At 28.5% G+C, this 17,230-nt stretch overlaps 1 protein-coding gene across 1 annotated transcript in view; it reads right to left on the reverse strand.

Annotated features, from left to right (window-relative positions):
* Nucleotides 1-1,874: 1,874 nt before the first annotated feature.
* Nucleotides 1,875-17,230, reverse strand: part of LOC111877683 (uncharacterized) — a 19,609-nt gene continuing 4,253 nt past the window's right edge. The window contains exon 2 of the mRNA XM_052770517.1: nt 1,875-2,013. Coding sequence (XP_052626477.1) covers nt 1,930-2,013 — 84 coding nt within the window. The 3' untranslated portion in view covers nt 1,875-1,929. The remainder of the gene's footprint in view (nt 2,014-17,230) is intronic.

Raw genomic sequence — 17,230 nt, forward strand, 5'->3', positions numbered from 1 at the left:
CAATAATATTCCGATTATATTTTGTGATTACATTCGGTCCATTCGGTTTACACTTTACATTAAGGGAAAATGATCTTGAGGGTAATTAACTTTTGCGTTTGTACTTATTTGGTCTCTTTTCTTTTTTTTTTATTCAATATACCATCGAACTTGTTGTTGGTGTTTACCATAGCCCTTTTGACCGGCTTTTGACCTGTGATTAGCCGGTCAAAGGGTTATGGTGAACACAGACAACAAGTTCGATGATATATTAAGTACAAAAAAAAGAAAAGGGACCAAATGAGAACAAACGCAACAGTTGGTTACCCTCCTGATTCATTTTCCTTTTACTCATTTATAACAAATCTCACATCATTTCCTACTGATATTAATGACTTTTATGAGATTCATTCTTGCTTCTCTTCAAAACATAACCTACGAAAGGACATTATTCATACATGTACAACTTTGTAATGCACTTGAATATTTATTAGGGGAATCTTGACTAAGCAGGCGCATTTCATGACTACATTTACATTTCCAATCAAATGATTTATCGTATCATGGATTCTAGACAAGTCTACAAACGAGTGGAATCACAAGTGCTATGATTTTTTAGTTTACTTAGCTTTAAGATCGAACTCATGGGATAAGATACAACATCAATATGTACAATACACCATTGTATTGTACATATTGATGTTGTATCTTATCCCATGAGTTCGATCTTAAAGCTAAGTAAACTAAAAAATCATAGCACTTGTGATTCCACTCGTTTGTAGACTTGTCTAGAATCCATGATACGATAAATCATTTGATTGGAAATGTAAATGTAGTCATAAAATGCGCTTGCTTAGTCAAGATTCCCCTAATAAATATTCAAGTGCATTACAAAGTTGTACATGTATGAATAATGTCCTTTCGTAGGTTATGTTTTGAAGAGAAGCAAGAATGAATCTCATAAAAGTCATTAATATCAGTAGGAAATGATGTGGGATTTGTTATAAATGAGTAAAGGGAAAATGAATCAGGAGGGTAACCAACTGTTGCGTTTGTTCTCATTTGGTCACTTTTCTTTTTTTTTGTACTCAATATACCATCGAACTTGTTGTCTGTGTTCACCATAACCCTTTGACCGGCTATCACAGGTCAAAAGCCGGTCAAAAGGGCTATGGTAAACACCAACAACAAGTTCGATGGTATATTGAATACAAAAAAAAGAAAAGGGACCAAATGAGTACAAACGCAAAAGTTAATTACCCTCAAGAGTCATTTTCCCTTACATTAAATCGCAACTTCATTTAAAATTGAGTGACATTAATAAAAAAAAATTAAAATTTTATCATAATTTATGAAAAAATCTCAAATTAAAATTTATTTATGAAAAAAAAATTAACGTTAAAAATTACGATTTGACACCTTATAGTCAATTTACCGGTTTCATTAGTTGTTTCGTTAAATATTTTATAATTATTTTAAATTATTTTTATCAGTTGAATATTATACATATATTTTAAAACTTAAATCATCATCCATATTATTTATAAATTTCCAAAATATTATATGTAACTAGATTATTATTTTAATTGATTTTTAGTAACATCATATGTACATATGTTTTTGGCGAATTCTTTCCATCAAAATTCTGAATACAAAAATATTTCTTACAAGTTTACCTTTCCCTTTTAAGAACAAAAACATGACATGTGAAACTTTTCATATAGATAACAAGATTAGGGTGCAAACGAGCCAAGCCGAGCCCAAGCCTGGCCAGGCTCGGCTCGGGCTTGTAACATCCCAAAATACGACCCAAAAATTTTTGTTTAATCATTACTAAAATCATTAAATCAATACCATAAAATAGAACCCATACGTTAATGTATCCAAAACCATAACAAAGTATCACAAGAAAACTGTATCAAGGCTGTATCAAATCATGTCAATGAAAAGCTAATCAACTCCCATGACAAAAACTGAAGTTGTGGTGTGTGCGATGTCATCATCCCGAGCTCTTCCCTTTACTTGCGGATGTACCTGAAACCAAGACGAAACCAAGACTGAAATTGTAAGCACGAAGCTTAGTGAGCTCCCCCAAACTACCACATACCATACAATAACATATAAACACATACTGGGCCTTGCCCACTGCATCGGACCGAAGTTCGGAAACTGCATCGGTTCGAAGTCCGGAACTAACCAGGGCCTTGCCCACTGCTTCGGACAGAAACTCGGAAACTGCATCGGACCAAAGTCCGGAACTAACTGGGACCTTGTCGCCTGCATCGGACCGAAGTTCGGAACTAACTGCATCGGACCGAAATCCGGAACTGACTAGGACCTTGTCCCCTGCATCGTACCGAAGTCCGGAAACTGACTGAGCATAACATGGCATAACATAAACATATCAACTAGCATAAGCACATATTCTGCATACTGCATCGGACCGATGTCCGGAACACACAATACAAAACATACTTGAATCACAAAGACATCAAGCAATCAACTACTGCATCGGACCGAGGTCCGGAACTACTACTAACTAAACGAGCCGGCATTGTGGTCGTACACCCGTTCCTACTGGAAGGAAGACTCACCTCGTAGTCTAGCTGCTGAATGAACTGCTCTGGAATCTGTCTGTTGCTGCTCCGGTTTCACCCCGGCTACAATTTCCATAAGTACACTCAATCAAATACTGATAACTATACTGAGGGTAAAATAACTATTTTACCCCTGGTCAAAGTGAACCTCTTGGTCAAAGTCAACATACAGTTGACCTGACTCGTCGAGTTGGCACACTAACTCGTCGAGTCCCTACTATCATTTCTCAATTCTGCTCGCTACTACTCGTCGAGTTTGGCATAGACTCGACGAGTTCCTCTTTGATACAAACACTTAGTCAATCTGCATCCGACTCGCCGAGTTGTATGAACAACTCGTTGAGTTCTCCTTCATCATATGAACACTCCAACTGGGACTCGCCGAGTAGTATGAACAACTCGCCGAGTATTTTCTTGGGATATGAAGATTGCCTTGGACTCGTCGAGTCAGGGCATTGACTCGCCGAGTCCCTCCATGAATGAGTCCGGTCTCCGACTCACTGAGTCCACCTAAAACTCACTGGTTCCACTCAACATAAAACATAGAAGGAGGAAACTCGAGGACTCGCGACCCGACTCGCCGAGTCTGAAGAACGACTCGCCGAGTCGGTTGCATGCAACTTCTATACAATCGATTCTGCTCAAAACCACTGCATACAATTTATAGATCTGAGTTTCTAAGGCTTGTTTACCACGTAAAGTTTCCAACTTTACATGTACATATGCATGAAAAGGGATTTAAAGGCTCAAACGACACTTAAAAGAGTAGATCTAGGGTTTTCATGCAAAATGGCTCCATAAAGGTGGTAGATCCGAGCTTTTGAAGCTTAAACCCAGCTAGATCCACTGGCTATTCAACTCAATACGATTTCTCCATTACAATCAAGCTAGGGAGTGGATAAAAATGGCCTAAATGGGATTTCTAATGGAAGATCAACATAGAAATATAAGAGATTCGGATTATACCTCAACAAACTCTGGATTGGACTCTAGATCTTTGCTTCTCACCTTCCCTTTTAGTCCTTCCTTCTTTCTTTTCTCCAAACTTCAAAAGATACACAAGATATGCTCAAAATGCCCAAATAATGGCTAGGGTTTGCTAAATGACGTACTGAGGGTGAAGGAGGCGAGTTTGGGGCTCATAACATGGTTTATATAGGATGCAAAACCCGTGGATCTAAGGTTTCTTCTAGACTGGCGGACTCGGCGAGTCCAGGATATGGACTCGCCGAGTTGCCAACTTAAACGTGCTCAATATCTCGACTCTACTCAGCGAGTCGGGCCTACAACTCACCGAGTCCCAGCTAAAAAAATGCAAAAATACTTAGATTAAAAATACATACCATGAACCAGGTGTTACAGGGCTCGTTTAAGTTATACGAGGCTCGAGTTCGACTCAATTCGAGCTTTCTTTTACTGAGCTCGGCTCGAGCTCGTAAAGAGTTATACAAGCTCGGCTCGGGCTCGGCTCGTTTGTCGTTTGATGTGCTTAAATAAACTTAAGCACAACTCAAGCTCATTAAGAAGCTCGTTTGCTAATACCCGAAATCCATAATTTCTCAAATATGTTTTTATTTTAATATAAGAAAATAATAATAAATTATATTATATAAATGCTCGTTTAGGCTCGCGAGCCTAATCGAGCTTAGTGACATAGGCTCAAGCTCGAACTCATTTAATAAACGAGTTTAATATTAAACTCGAGCTCGGCTCGGGCTCGTTAAAAACCGGTTTCGATTCGAGCTTTTAACGAGCCGATCCCAAGTAGCTCGCGAATAGTTTGGCTCATTTGAACCCCTAGACAATATTCACTCTTTGTGTACCTCAAATCTACGAACAAATTATCATTATCCTTTAAGTGTCTAAAATTAAGAACAAAAAACTTCACGTACAAACTTACAAAATTTTGTAGTTTTCAAAAACATAATAGTTTAACTAACAAAAAGATTATATCGTTTAGATAAAGCATAGCTTCCAAAAACACAATAGTTTAAGTAACAAAAAAAACATTTAAAATGACAAATTATCGCAAGCATTAATTCCTTCTTTTTGAGATGAATGTTTCACTTGAATCCAAGCCTTGAGATCTAAGATTCTTCCATATCTTTTCACGGTATCCATACACACCACATCTCTCATATACATATGTTATTTTTTAAACTTATATGATGACTTAATTCAATTTTTTTTTTCCTGTAGACTAGGTTGGCGCTTGAAAGTAGGCATATATATATATATATATATATATATATATATATATATATATATATATATATATATATATATATATATATATATATATATATATATATATATATATATATATATATATATATATATATATATATATATATAAGGTTAGGTTCATGTGAGACGGCCTAATTTTGTGAGACCATAAGACGCAATCCTAGCCACTCATTTAGTAGATAAAACAAAAACATTTTAAAAATGCAAAACAATTGAAAATTTACGAAATTTTTTTTACAATATTATTTTCGGAATATATATTTTCCAAAAAAAATAAAAAAATACCAAAAAAATAAAAAATAAATACAAAAAAAGTACATTTTTTACATATTTTAGTAGAATATTTAGAATATTCTACATATCTTGCAAATCTAGTAGAATATTCAAAACATTCTAAAAATCATATTAAAAATGTACTATGTAATATTCTATTAGAATATTTCATATATTTTTCAAAAAAAAAACTGTAATTTTTTTTAGGTAAATAAAGTTCTGAAAATAATAATTAAAAAAGATTTTTTGGATTTTTTTATTTTATTTTGCATTATAAAATTATTCTTAGATTTGGTCTCACGGTCTAATAAAATTAGCATGGATATATATAAATATATATATATATATATATATATATATATATATATATATATTAGCATGGATATATATAAATATATATATATATATATATATATATATATATATATATATATATATATATATATATATATATATAGGGAAGGTTATTTGGAAAAAAAAACCCTAAAATCAGAAAAATACTTAGAGATTACAAAGCTTTTTTTTAACTTTTTTATAAAAAAATCGCAGTTTATTTAATAAATTCGTGGAAAAAAATAAAAAATCAATTTTTTAAAAAAAGTTTCAAAAAAAAATCACCGAATTTATTTTAAAACGTGTGAATTTTTCATAAAAAATTTTTTAAAAAAAATGTAATCTCTAAGTATTTTTTATGCATTTTTATGATTTTTAAGGTTTTTTGTTTTTCATAGAACCTAAACTTATATATATATATATATATATATATATATATATATATATATATATATATATATATATATATATATATACAAACACATAGAGAGAGAGAGAGAACAAGGTTCTAAGTAACCTAAGACATGACTTGACGTTAATGTCAAGTCTCAAGCTTTTTTGAATTGTGACGAGCCACATCAGAAAAATACATAAAAAATACTTAGAGATGACAAAGCTTTTTTTAATTTTTTTTTTATAAAAAAAATCGCAGTTCTTTTAATAAATTCGCTGAAAAAAATAAAAAATCATTTTTTTAAAAGTTTCAAAAAAAATCAGCGAATTTATTTTAAAACGTGTGACTTTCTCATAAAAAAAATTTTAAAAAAATTGTAATCTCTAAGTATTTTTTTTTATGCATTTTTATGATTTTTAAGGTTTTTTGTTTTGCATAGAACCTAAACTTATATATATATATATATATATATATATATATATATATATATATATATATATATATATATACACACACACACACACACACATAGAGAGAGAGAGAGAACAAGGTTCTAAGTAACTTAAGACATGACTTAACGTTAATGTCAAGTCTCAAGCTTTTTTGAGTTGTGACGAGCAATATCATTTGTAAAGCGTGACTTAAAGCGATAATTTTTTATATAATTAATAGTTTTATATATCATTTCTACTATTATTCATGTGTATATACATATGTGACTTAATGCGGCATTTTGTCAAAGTTTAGTGGCAGATACAAGCCTTGGAGACCATGGCTAGATTTTTAGAACCTCTATATATATATATATATATATATATATATATATATATATATATATATATATACATATAGAGAGAGAGAGAGAGAGAAGATTAAATGAGAACAAAAAAAAGATTAAAAACCCTAGGAACCATTATTTTTAACTTATATTTAAAAGTAAGGAGTAATGTTATAAACCCTAAATTTTTAACGCGTGATTGGAAAAAGCCCTAATATTTTTTTTATTATTGCTATGACCAACTTTTTCGTAGAATTATCACTCCAGCCACTTAACGAGTTTTATGGTTAACTTGGTTTACTTTTTTACAAAATTAGTCCTAAAAACTACAAATTTGGTCCTTGGGGTTTGCAATAAATTACACCACATGGTGTTTTAACTTTATTTTTCGTTTTTTGATTACTTTATTTATTTTCGGTTTTTTTATAAATATATATATATATATATATATATATATATATATATATATATATACATTTTTTATTTTCTTTTTTTATATACTTTATTTATTTTCATTTTTTAATTTTTTTTCAACAATTTGATTTTTTTTTTATCTGTTTACCTTTTGTTTTCTATTTTTTTTTCCTATTTTAGTTATTTATGGTTTTTCTAATGTTTTTATTTACTTTGATTCAAATAAACGAACTTGAATTCAATATAATTACTATAACAAGTTTTTTTATAGAGGTCGACTACTTTTTTTTAGTATATTATAAAATTGGAAAATATTATGTTGAATTTAATCTATTGATATCACACATAGAAATATGATTTAATTTGCAAGTTATATAATATATTGAAACACTAATTCTCAGTAAACAAGCTAATTTTTTTTAATTTTCCTTTTTTCGTAACATAAATATAATAGTACTAAGGAAAAAAAGAATAAAAAGAAAATAGGTTGGACCAAAATTACAAAATGTAAACATAACTATTTTATTTACTTGAATAAAAATAAAAAATTTACAAAAACTATAAGTTATCAAAATTGTAATATATTAATAAATTTTATATTTTTTTGAAAAAAGTCAATAAAAAGATAAAAATACAAAAAAAAATAAATAAATAAGAAAAAAATAAAAAAAATAAAAAGATGAAAAAATAAAATATAATACGAAAAGAAAAATGAGAAAACCTAAAAAAACTCTAATATACTCTATATATATACACTAAAAAATAGAAAACAAAAGTTAAAATGGTTAAAAAAAATTGTTAAAAATTAAAGTGAAAAAATGAAAATAAATAAAGTATATATATAAAAAGAAAATAAAAAATGTACCTATATTTATAAAAAAAATCAAAAATAAATAAAGTATACAAAAATCGGAAAAAAAAGTTAAAAACCATGTGGTGTAATTTTTTGCAAACCTCAAGGACTAAGTTTAAACTTTTTAGGACTGATTTGGCAAAAAAAATTAATCAACTTAACCATGAAATTCGTTAAGTGGCCTAGAGTGATAATTGTATGAGAAAGTTGTGGTCACAGCAATACTAAAAAAAATATTAGTGTTTTTCCCAATTACACGTTAAAAATTTAGGATTTTTATGATATTAGTCTTTAAAAGTAAATATGTTATTTTCTCAATTATATATATCCACATGCATTTGCAAACTTTATAAAAATATTTTTGTCCATTAAATGTTAAAAAATGAATGGCATCATCGTCAATAAAAGGAAATTTTAACCAATTTTTACAAACATATCACCGGATCTCATTTTTAGATCTAAAAGTTATAACCTTACAACTTTATCATTGTGTCTTAGATTAAGAAACTCAACTCATTGTTTCTCTTTCAAATCAAAAAAACTCAGCAACCTCTGAGGCCTCTTAGCTTCGGCGACTCCGCCGCCGCCGCCACCACCACGACCACCAGCTCTAGTATCACCACTAGTGTCCTCCTTTCTTGTCAGATCTTATCTATTTTTGTTGTTTTCTCTCCTCCTATGAAATATCGTTGTCAGACACCATCAGATCACATTTGTTGCTTCATATCTGCTCCAATGAAGATCCATAAAAACCTCTAAGATTCAATCAGATCTGGTTCGTCGCCACTCTCTACCATCAGATTTGAAGACTAAATTATCTTTGCCACTCATTATTAAAATTCCTGATTAATAACTATATGTAACATATCATGCCACTTGTCAAATTATTAATTATCAATTTAAAATTTCCACTCTAATTACATTAAATTAATTAATAATTGATTCTCCATTTTAAATTTCAAAATTTAAAATTTTTCATTCTAAATATATTAAATTAATAACATTAAATTAAAAAATAAAATAAAATCAATACAGATTATAAGGTGATATAACTTCACATATCTGTTTAAATCAACAATTATAATTCTATATAACTAAAAAAATATCTCTTAAGTAATAATTTATTTAAAATATATGATTAGTAATTTTGATTTTTTAATATAAAATTTTAATTAATTTTGTAACCGTGGTTCTCACGGAATATAAACTAGTTTAGATAAATAAATAAAGAAAAATGATGAAGCTTTAATTTTGTAATTTCAAAATTAAAAAGAAAGTTTATTAAGGAAATTAATATGCATTTACTATTGCATTTAAATACTATGAGAAATTTAATAAAATCGAAAAACTATAAAATGACATGTGAAAAAAAATAATTCAAAATAACCACAAAATGACATTTGGTAAATTGAATAAGAGTATGACAAGTGACAAAAAAAACCTTCATTTATTAAAGAGGATATCTATAATACAATACTTTTAGCTTACAACTATTGACAAATTTGGAATCTATCTATATCTATAATATAATAGTTGTTAAAACTGTGTATTGCTTAAGTCAATTTTAATTATCTATCATAAATTATAAATATAACCATAAAAATATAAAATATATAAACTAAGAATAGAATAATATAATATAATAATTACATTTTTTTTTTTTTTTGTAATATAATAAATAATATGAAGTGATAAATTAGAAAAAATTAAAACAATATAACATGTTTTAAAATAAAAGTCATCAGAAACTTAACCTTGAAACTTGAAACTAGGTACAATGCTCGTGTACCCTATAGGCTATTATCAATAGGGGTGTCAAAAAAACCCGAACCCGATTAACCCGACCCGACCCTAACCCGAATAAGGTAATTAGGGTCGGGTTCAATAGGGTTAGAATTCCAAATCGGGTTATTCGGGTTGACCCGATAAACCCGATTAGTAGTTAGGACGGGTTTAGGGTTGATTTTTACAAAAAAATCTGGTTTCGGGTCAACCCGAATAACCCGATTTGTAGTTAGGGTCGGGTTTAGGGTTGATTTTTACAAAAAAATCGGGTTTCGGGTCAACCCGAATAACCCGGTTAGAAATTCACAACCTTTACATATTCCACCACTCTCTACTTGAACAGTACAAAAGACTACAAACCCTTTGAAAATGTAAATTTTTGCGACTCTAGAAGCATACGAGGGTCAAGTAACTCCCATTGGCGAAGTTGAAGTCCAAAAAGATATAAAATTTCAAAAATACTAGAGCGGCTGAGAAGATTTTTTGATAATTATTTCTACTTTAAACTAACTATAAACATGAATAAACTACATGGTGTTGATCGTTAACTAGAGATTGAAAGTTCATCTATTTAATATTTATAATGGAAGAACTTTTTTAGCTATTGTGGTATGCATGCTTTCTCATATGTTGTAATAACCATGAGGTCCATGATCTTTTATTTTTAATTTATTTCAATTGGTATGCATTCTTGATGTTAAGAAAAGAGTAAAAAAAATGGTTTGAGTTTATATCAGATTGCACTCTTGAAAAAACATATATATTATGTTTAAATTAAGTGTTTAGTGTATTAACCCGACTAACCCGACCCTATTAACCCGAAACCCGATTAACCCGAACCCGTCCAACCCATACCTTAATAGGGTCGGGTGTCGGGTTAAATTCTTTTTTGTGAAAACCCGAGTAACCCGGCCCGATTAACCCGAAACCCGATCGGGTTGACCCGATTAACAGCCCTAATTATCAATCAACACACAACTCTTATTTTTCTTTATTTTATACGGTTGTCAATAAGTTATACCACGAGAGCTATCATATAGATTTTAGACTTTAGACCATCTCCAATCCACCTCTATTTTCCCCCCAAAAATGGAGTAAAAAATATGACAAATAATGTTTCATCTCCAACCCTACTCCATTTTTTACCTTATTTTTACTCCCAAAAAGTATATTCATAGTATATTCTATTATTCCAACTTACATAGATAGTCAAACATACCCCTCTACTAATTTAGTTTTAACAAATATATAATTTATATTTTTTTCATTACATTAATATTAAATACAAACGATTATATTTATAATAAACTTATAAATAAATATTATACATGCATTTATAAAAATATTACACATATACACTTTTAAATAAATATTAAATAAATAAATAATAGTATTGTTACTTGTTGGTTTTTATTAGATTATTATTGTAATATATAGGTTAACTACATGTTTAATAACATATGTTATCGTGTTTGTAATATATATATATATATATATATATATATATATATATATATATATATATATATATATATATATATATATTAATTATAAGTTTTTATAAAATACGTTATCATTTTTTTAAATTTCAATATGTATTTAAATTATTATATGAATTTGATGAACAAAAAACAAACTTTATATTTATAATTAATTAATATAATTTAATATATAACAAAATATTATAAGTATTAAATATTATATTTAAATTATAATTAATAGGTAAAAATGAACTAGAAATGTATAGATATATAACAGAGGGACCAAAACCGACAACACAAAATTCATCCTCATTTGGGAGAAATAGATAGTATAACACCATATTTGGTGTAATACTATTCATATCCCCCAAATTGGGGAGGGTTGGAGAAGAATGGGGGAAGAAATAAGGGAAAAAATGGAGAATGAGAGTGAGTTGGAGATGCTCTTAAAGAAAATAGAAATATCATTTAGATTTGAAAAAAAAATAATAGAAACAAAACTTTAGAGCATCTCCAATGCAAGCTTATTTATAGTCTTTTACTATTTGCTTGACCACTTACTATTATTAAACACCATTGGAGAGGATAACTTTTTTGCTTTTTTTATTGACCACTCAATATATATTGAGTGGTCAATATAGTATAAAGGTTTGTCCAATCTAACCCTTTATCTTTAAAAATATTTCACTTTACCTACATAATTTTATTTTAGTTGAAATAATATTTATTTCTTTTATAAATAATTATTTCTATTAGATTTTACAAATGTTTATATATTACAACTACAATAAAGTATAATACAAACCATATTTTAATAAAAAATATGATGTGTTTAAAAACAACTAATTAAATGAAAGGGTTTTAAGAAACAATTTATATAAATGTGGATCAATTAGTTAAACTTTTCAAAACAACTATGTTGAGGTTAACCATTAAAGATGTAATTTAATTAGAGCTTAAAATTAATAGAATGGTGAGATGACAATAACTTTAAGTTATAAGATAACTTAATCATTGGAGATGTTCTTATAATTAAGGTTATTTGTTTATTTTAACTTATCGTTTAATATAGTTTCACTCCCCAATCTTTTATTCTTAATTTTCAAATTGAAAAGATAAAAACACAAAATATATTATATTTCACTTAAAGTTTTTAACTATTTATGTTACAACTATAGACTGTCTATTAATTTGATTTCATTTTTTAATTTTTTTTGTAAATGTATATTGAATCATTAAAGGTATTAGATCATTTTGTTGCATGTCTTGTCCAGTTTATAGATGTCCATGTGAATTTTTATTAGGTGTCCATCTTGAAAACATGATATAATTAAAGAAAACTTCAAAACATAGGGTGTCCATAGACACATGTGACTATAGTGTACGTGAGTCTCTGTTCTTGAAATATAAGTTTTAAGTTGAAAATATGGTTGTGAATTATAATATTTGCGTGTTAAGCTGTGACTTTATTGTATTAAAAAATAATTTTTTTATTAATTTTTTGTTTGCTTCTGAAATATGAAATGAAAGAACCATTATACACATATATGATTTTATCTAACTTTCAATAAAGTATGTAAAATTTAAACTGTGAATATTTGTGTAAATAAAATTTAGAAAAAAGTAGTAACATTTATATCTGAAAGTATAAATATAAGTTTAAAGTTGAAAATATATTTGTGAATATAAAATTTATGTGTTTTAAACAGTGAATTACTGAATTTATTATAATAAGTTGTGACCTTTATGTTTTAATTTGTGAATTTATTGTGTTAAGCTGTGAATTTTTTTATGAATTGTTTTGTTAAAATATGATTGATTTATGTATTAATGTTTGTTTTTATGTTTTTGTGAATATATTTATTTTTGTGTTGTATAAATATGTAAGAATATACATTAGTTTTATAATTATTTTGCATTAAACACTTAATTAGTAAATTGATTTGTTTATTTAAACTGTAAATATAATATTTAAGATATGAATCCATGATTTTATATACATATATGATTTTGAATGAATGATGCTTACAAAAGTGGCACATGTAGTTGGTGGCGGTGCTTGTAGTTGATGCTGATGGTAGAATTTGGGTGTGACTTATTTAAAATTTTGAATTAGTATATATTGTATTGTATTATGTTGTGAATTTTATGTATTGAACTAAACATGGACTATATTCAGTTTTATATACATATATATATATATATATATATATATATATATATATATATATATATATATATATATATATATATATATATTACATAAATTGTGCTAAAATATAAATAAATGTATATATGAAAAATATTAAACTGCATATTAGTGAACTAATATGTCCATTAAACTGTGCATATGATATTTTAAATTGTGAATGTCCAAATGATACTTTTTTTAAAGAACTTTATAGTTTAAAATAGAAAAAATTAAATTTGTCAAGGCATAACTCTATTTTTTAATAAATTTGTATATATTTGGCTACAAAAATAAAAAGTATTACTAAAGAAATTGAAGCTACAATGTTTGTTCTATTAAGCTGGGAATACGGCCAGAAAACTGCTACTAAATTTAATGTTAGTCCAGTGGCAGTCTGTGACGATCTGGCGGTGGTCCGACAACAAGTGCAAGTAATTTGTAAAGTTGAGAATTAAAATGTTTATTTTTTGGTTCTTATTTGAACAACTCCCTATATATATATATATATATATATATATATATATATATATATATATATATATATATATATATATATATATATATATAACCTTTCAAACAACGTAGTTTTGATCCATTTATAACCAAAATAATCATGATATCTCTTTTATTGTTCTTTAATCATTTGACTTACGAAATTGATCAAAGTTATATTTTTTTTCTTTGTGTTTAAAAACTTAAAGCATTAAAAATCGTGATCATTTAATCAACCCTACTAAGTTCTAAATGAAAACTAATAGAATAAAAGAAAAAAAAAGATGTCATAACTCAATCAAGTTTTTCACAAAATAATTGGATATAGTTTTTCAATTGAAAGACAAAACGTTTAAGTTATATTTGATAAAAAAATATTGGTTTTTTATTTTGTCTATAAACTTCAATAATTATTTGCAATAAAAATATATATAATTGATTTTTTTCATTCCATAATTGAACTTAATTCAATGGTATACTATTAAAACAAAACTAAGAGAAAATAAAATTAGATTTGTTTTGTATAAAATTACGCCGTTTAAAGTGTTCTATACCTAAGTTTAGGTATATATATATATATATATATATATATATATATATATATATATATATATATATATATATATATATATATATATATATATATATATATATATGTGGAAGACATGTAACTTGAGAACAATAAAAGTCAGTGTATATAGTCAATGCATATACACATGAAAGACATGTAACTTGCCACACTCAACAATTACATTTTCTATCATCCAAGTCAACATCGCAATGTTTTCCTTTTGTACTTCACATTGGTTTGATTGTGACAACTTCTATAAATTTTATATCTACTCAAGTTCTATATGAAATTTAAAAGTAATAAAATAATAAAAAAAAAACTATATTGCTAACATGATTATAGATATTTAATTCCTTTTTTTTTGCCGACATCACTTTCTTATCAAATCATTTCATAATATTTTGACAAAATTTCAAAACTAAATCCTATGGTTTGCAAAATATTGCATTTTGAGAACAACAATGGAAAACGTTATACCACTGGTCTTTATTGTTTTGAAACCTTGCATGAATGGTCATTTCCAAAGCTAAAATTAACCTTTTAGCTGTTATTTTTTAGACAAAACTGCAAAAATGGTCTTTATAGTATGCATTTTTTCCGAAATTTGGTCCAAACCTCAACTTTTTTTTTTGGATTGGTGGTCCTTTTGAACTACTTTGGTTGTGATTTTGGTCCCTCGGTAAACTGACTAATATGTAGAGCTGTGCATGGGTCGGTTTGGGTCGGTTTTGGACCCAAACCCAACCCAACCCATAAATATTCGGTTTCTAGTTTTTAGAACCCAATAGGATCGGTTTCTGGTCGATTCGGTTTCTTGGGTTATGATGTCGGTTTGGTCGGTTTCTTGGCTTCAACCCATACACTCATGGGTTCTGGGTTTAAACCCATGGGTTTTGGGTTTTAACCCATTTTCCAGAAATGAGGCAAGAAGTTAAATACTTCAAAAACACCGAATTGAAGTTAAATACTTCAAAAAACATGAGTCTTACAACCAAATAGTCTAATACAAGTTACAACCAAATCCCGAAATAGTCTATTATAACCAAAAAACAATCAAGTATGAGTCGGTTTCTCGGGTTGGATGGGTCGATTTCTTGGGGTGGTTTGTCGGTTTTAAGTATGGGTCGGTTTCTCGGGTTGGATGGGTCGGTTTCTGGGTAAAAACTGAAACCGAACCACTTTTCGATTTTTAAAAAATTCAAACCCTAACCGTCGGTTTTGCTTATGTTTCGGTTTTTTCGATTTCGGTTTCGTCGGTTTTAGTCGGTTTCTCGGTTTGTTGGTTTGGGTTTGCTCACCCCTACTAATATGCCCTTCCGATTTTTTTTTATCTTTTTTCTATTTAATTTAATGTTTTGTTAAATTAAAATATAGGGCTCATGCCTCTCTCTCTCTCTCTCTGTCTCTTTCTCTCTCTCCCTCTCTTAATTCCTAACTCACTTTCTCCTTATGATGAACATTGTTTAACGAGTCAAGAACACAACACATATTACACACACATAAACAAAGTCAGAGGTGGGTATGTTCTTGGTTCCATGTCAGAAACGAAGATGAAGAAGGGTAGATCTGAAACGAAAAGCCACCATTGATCTGAAACAAAGATGGAAGGCCAAATCTAAAACAATGAGCAACCAATATGAAACACACAGTAGCGGCCGAACAAGGCGATGTGGTGGTGACAACAAGATATATGGTGAGATTGGTGGTGATGGACCAGATCAATGATAAATGTGATGGTAGCAAACCAAATATGTGGCCCAAACACATAATGTCAACGTAACCCCACCTATGAAACCTTAATATGAAACGACGGTCGTCGACAACAATGACGGTTCCAGACCGGTGGAAGCGGTGGTTCTGAAGCGACGATGGCAATGTTTCTAGACCGATGACAACAACACTTTGGTCGATTTCTGAGTTTTGTTCAGAGTTCAATTTTTGAGTTCTCCACCATCGATTTGTAGGTGTCTGTATATCATTTTATTGTATGTATGTTGAAGAAGATGAACGCAGAAAAGCATTCTGGTGCCTGAGGTTTGAAAATGGGGATGTGGGTATAGATTTTTTCCAGATTCATTTTGCATTCTTCAATTTTGTGTTCATGATCATCTTCAATCTCCACCTTTATTGATATATAGATTTCTAGCTTCAATTTTTTTTTTCAAAGATTTCATTTTTTTCAGCTCCAATTAGGACTACAACACTATTTGGTTTGTTTTTTTAATTTAATATTGATTTGGTCATAAGTTTGTAATTGGATTTAAATTTGGTTAATGAATGTGGAAATTCATGTGTTTTTTTTCCTCGGTGGTTTAGAGTTTCTCACGGCAGTGTGTGTGTGTGTGTGAGAGAGAGAGAGAGAGAGAGAAACCGAGAGAGAAATGAGGTAGGCACCTCTTATTATTTAATTTTTTAAAAAGTAAATAGTTATTCGATTTTAAAAATATGAAAGAAAAATGAAAAATAAATACCCCAAGGGTATTACAATCATTTCAGTTTACTGAGGGACCAAATCTATAACAAAACTAGCTTAAAAGAACCACAAAACCAAAAAAGTCGAGATTTGGGCTAAACCTAAAAAAATGCATACCATAGGGACCATTTTTGCAATTTTGTCTATTTTTTTATGAAAATACCAATTTACCCTTGAATCAAATCTACAACATACAACAAACCTCAAGGATCGTTTGTGTGTGTGTCTATATATATATATATATATATATATATATATATATATATATATATATATATATATATATATATATATATATATATATATATATATATATATATATATAGACACACACACACGGGGGGGGGGGGGGGGGGGGGAGATTTATGG

The sequence above is a fragment of the Lactuca sativa genome, chromosome 1 (assembly GCF_002870075.4).
Source record: "Lactuca sativa cultivar Salinas chromosome 1, Lsat_Salinas_v11, whole genome shotgun sequence".
NCBI classification, from domain to species: domain Eukaryota; kingdom Viridiplantae; phylum Streptophyta; class Magnoliopsida; order Asterales; family Asteraceae; genus Lactuca; species Lactuca sativa.